This window comes from Cryptomeria japonica, chromosome 5 (assembly GCF_030272615.1).
Source record: "Cryptomeria japonica chromosome 5, Sugi_1.0, whole genome shotgun sequence".
In the NCBI taxonomy this organism is placed as follows: Eukaryota; Viridiplantae; Streptophyta; class Pinopsida; order Cupressales; family Cupressaceae; genus Cryptomeria; species Cryptomeria japonica.
In genome coordinates this window covers 642,794,175-642,798,027 of record NC_081409.1, presented here as the reverse complement: position 1 = coordinate 642,798,027, position 3,853 = coordinate 642,794,175, and the positions used below count along the sequence as shown (strand labels likewise).

Here is a 3,853-nt window from a genome sequence, read left to right as displayed (position 1 = left end):
GTTTTAACAACTTTCAAAACAATCTTCAATTTATCATCAAGAGATTGAAACTTGTGGATCAAGGTGTCCATCACTTCCTTTGTATTCATACTAAATATGTAATACACCCAATTTTCTACAAGAACTTTACCTCTATATGGTTAGATACTGTTAAGAAAAAAATTAAAACATATAATATCATAGCATGTTGTAGCCTTTGAAAGTAGAGACGAAGATAAAGCACTAAAATATTGCTTACTTTTTTATTATTATCATTTTGAATGTACTTATATAATTTCAATCAGTGATCCCAAACATGGAAGAACAACAAAGCTCATCAGAATAGATATTTGCTGCACAATCTTTATCCCAGTGTGTTGGTCCTGTTCAACTGTTGAAGAAAAAGAAAACCTAGAGAGGCCTACATGACTTAGCCTATGCTTCCATAATTTGCATGCTTATTTATTAGAGTGTTTGTACTACAAAAAGGTCTTGACTGGAAATAAATGAGTTTATCTACATTGTAGATTTTAAAGTGGGACAATGGTTTGATTAGATGACATATGAAGATCATGAGCACTAGAAAAGTTTAAAGTTCACTAGGTTTAAACACATGGTTAAGAATGATGAAAGACATAATTTTGTGGGTGGTATTAGTGACTTGTGTAAGCAAGTATGGTTGTTTTACTATTGACAAACACAAATTGTGAGGAATCATCCAAATTTTATAGCTTGGTTCTATTTTTTATTTTATTTTCTACATATTTGTTATAGACATCCACAATGCATATAGTTTCATATGTATTCAACAATGCAAACAAGTCAACGGGTCTTTGGTTTGTTAGTGAAGTTGAATGGTTCTTAATGAACTCACTAGAGATCAAATTTTGTTGAGTGCAAGGTCCCAACATCATAAAGAATGAGGTAGAGATCACACCCCAAACAAATTTGTCAAAATAGATATCACTTATTTCTTGACTTTTAATAAAAAAGATTTAAACCTAAAGAATAACACAAACATATCAAATAATAATAAAAATTATTATATATAGTTTAAAATCCTAAAAAAAATAACACACAAATATAAAAAATAATTATACCTACCTTATGCTTTTGTTTGTTCATTTTAAAGATATTTTTATTACTATTATAAGCTTAATTTATTTTGTTTGATTTGAATCTTCTAGAATCTAGACTAAATTTCTTTTCAAATGTTCCCTCAACCTAGACTAAATACTCCCGTTGTAGGTCTATCTTTCAGACTACGCAATCTAGTTGCCCCTGTTTACTGAACTGAAAAACTGATTTTTTTTGGTACATGTGAAACTGATTTATATTTTTTTCTACATGTGAAACTGATTTATATTTTTTTCTACATGTGAAACTGATTTACACGATAGTTTGCGTAGTTAAGGGGCTCATACTTCAATCCGTCTCTCATATTTCGAAAGAATGCGATATATACCAACGATTCGACCACCAAATTTAAGCTACAGTACTCTCCTCTAGAAGCATGATGTGGACTCAAACTATTTAAAAAGGGAAGTACATGTTTTTAAATAATAATATATTGTCATCTGTGCGTCATGCTGATCTGAGGATGAACATCAACAATGTCACATTGATTGATTGATTGGACGGCAAAACTAAAGCAATATTGAAAATTACAGACGAGGCAACACGAGGCGGCCAAACAAATTTCCTCGCCCTAATTCACGTTATCCTTGTTGCCATCACTTTCTTCTCTTTGTTCATCTCTTCTATATAAATGTGAAACTCATTCCCCATCTCAACTCAACCCATTCCTAATTGGTAATCACAATTTTTCCATAGATGGAGCGCACTGCATCAATTCGAGGTTTTCACAGTCCACAATTTATAACGGTTTGTTCTTCCACAGGACTACCGCGTCTAAAAGTTGGTTCAAGAGCAAGGCAATGTGCCGTTGAAAGAGTTACAAGTATTAGGGCGTCTCAATCTAAACCTCCTACTTGTTCATCATTGTATGATGTTTTAAATGTCCCTCACAATGTGAGCGCGCGTGATATAAAGAGCGCATATCGTCGAATGGCGCTTCAGTATCATCCAGACGTTTGCCCGCCTGCAGAGAAAGAAAAATGCACCGCATTATTTCTCAAAGTTCAGGAAGCGTATGAAACTCTATCCAACCCTCTCCTCCGTCATGATTACGATTGCAGACTGCAAAACAGATTGGAATTTAGCGACTGCGTGGGAGAAAAGAGTAGTAAGCATTTGTGGGAAGTTCAGTTAAGGGAGATGACTAGAAGAAGATCAGGTCGTAATTCGTCGTGGGGTAGCAGAATGAGGAGACGGAAGGAAAAGTTCGCCGACCATAGATAACAATGAATTCATTACTTAGTCTTTGCAAAGTGTTATTCTGTGTCGTGTTTCTGAATCTGTAAAATTGTATAGACGAACAGAAGTTGTACTAATATATGCTATTTTGAATCATGAAGCTAACTGTTGAGATTGCCAAAGGATTATCCAAAAAAAGATGTGTTAGAATGATCCATAGAAAATTTTAGTTTAATTTTTAATGGAAGATCTGTTATTTATCTTAATGTTTTATAAAACAGGCGACGTTTGATTATGCTAATATGATAAAGGATGCTAATTATGAAAACCCTTTCAAGATTACAAGGAAATATCTTTATTTCTTATCATTTCAATTTTTGTGAATAGAATTTATGTCACCTACAATCAAAGAGAATAATGATATTTTTTCGAAGGTGAAGGAGGAAAGCAAAATTGTAATAAAGTAGGTAATTTCAACATAAGATTTTTGTCAGAATTCCTATCCACCTTGAGCCCCCAACTCTCTTTTTAAAAGAAGAAGCTATGTTTCAGTGAGATATTTTCCATGAAAACAGTGATGGTTATTGTCTATTAAAAGAATGAAATTTAGACAATGGATTCTATTGGCACTCCCTAACCTGCAACAAAATTAAATGAAACAAAATATTATGATTGGATACATCTCATATGTAGAATTTTTTAACATTTCAAAATTGCTGTGAGCTTGTTATGGGTATTGAACAAAGATCATCAAGCATTGAAAAGGGCAAGAAGATTGGGTATTGATTAAGCTTAAACATTATAAGGAGGTTATTCTAGTAGTTCCCAATGAGAGAAATGGAGTCAAAATGTGTGTTATTTTAAAATTATATGTAAAGATTCAAAGGATTTATGCATCCTAATTCTCACAATGGAATTGTATAGAATGAAATCATCAAACTCACAAGAACTAAGACTCTATTTAAGAAAACTAAAGAAAAATAAAACGACCTTTCTTCTCTTGAAATGCATATAAATGATAAAATAGTTTATCCAAATAATATTAAGTATTTTAGGACCCTATCAAATATTTGAAAGGGGCATATAAATTACTAATAAATTAAGAAAACATAAAATATAAAAAACTTTTTACTAAGATAATTTAGTCGGAAAACTATCTAGCCAAGGAAAGGTACTTAGTTAATGATAAGCCTTAATCCTTCATGATAAAGTGGAAACAAAATTATGAGAAGAAAAAAGATAAATATTTGATATAGAGGCTTTGCAAGCATGAATCAAGGTATACTCCATCCAAGAGTCATAATAATAGTATGAATACAAGAAAATGGAAACAATTATTATGATAAGCGAAGTTACACATCAAAGAATAGTATAAGAAGATTTGGGTATAGAAAGATAGAAAATAGAGTTTTGAAAAATGTTTCTCAAAATTTAGGGTTCCTTGTGGTGCACTTAAAACAATGAGTATCATCAATTTTGGTGCTATAAAGGATGCCTTAGAGTAAGAAACAATTTGAATGTTTAAGCAATGGTAACATTAAATAAAAAATATACTCAA

The 3,853-nt window shown here is 31.7% G+C and overlaps 1 protein-coding gene across 1 annotated transcript; it reads left to right on the top strand.

Moving 5' to 3' along the window:
- The first annotated feature begins 1,812 nt into the window (after positions 1-1,812).
- Positions 1,813-2,340, top strand: LOC131049773 (chaperone protein dnaJ 20, chloroplastic-like). Its single transcript, XM_057983841.2, has one exon. The coding sequence runs from the start codon at positions 1,813-1,815 to the stop codon at positions 2,338-2,340; it is 528 nt and encodes a 175-aa protein (XP_057839824.2).
- Positions 2,341-3,853: the final 1,513 nt, after the last annotated feature.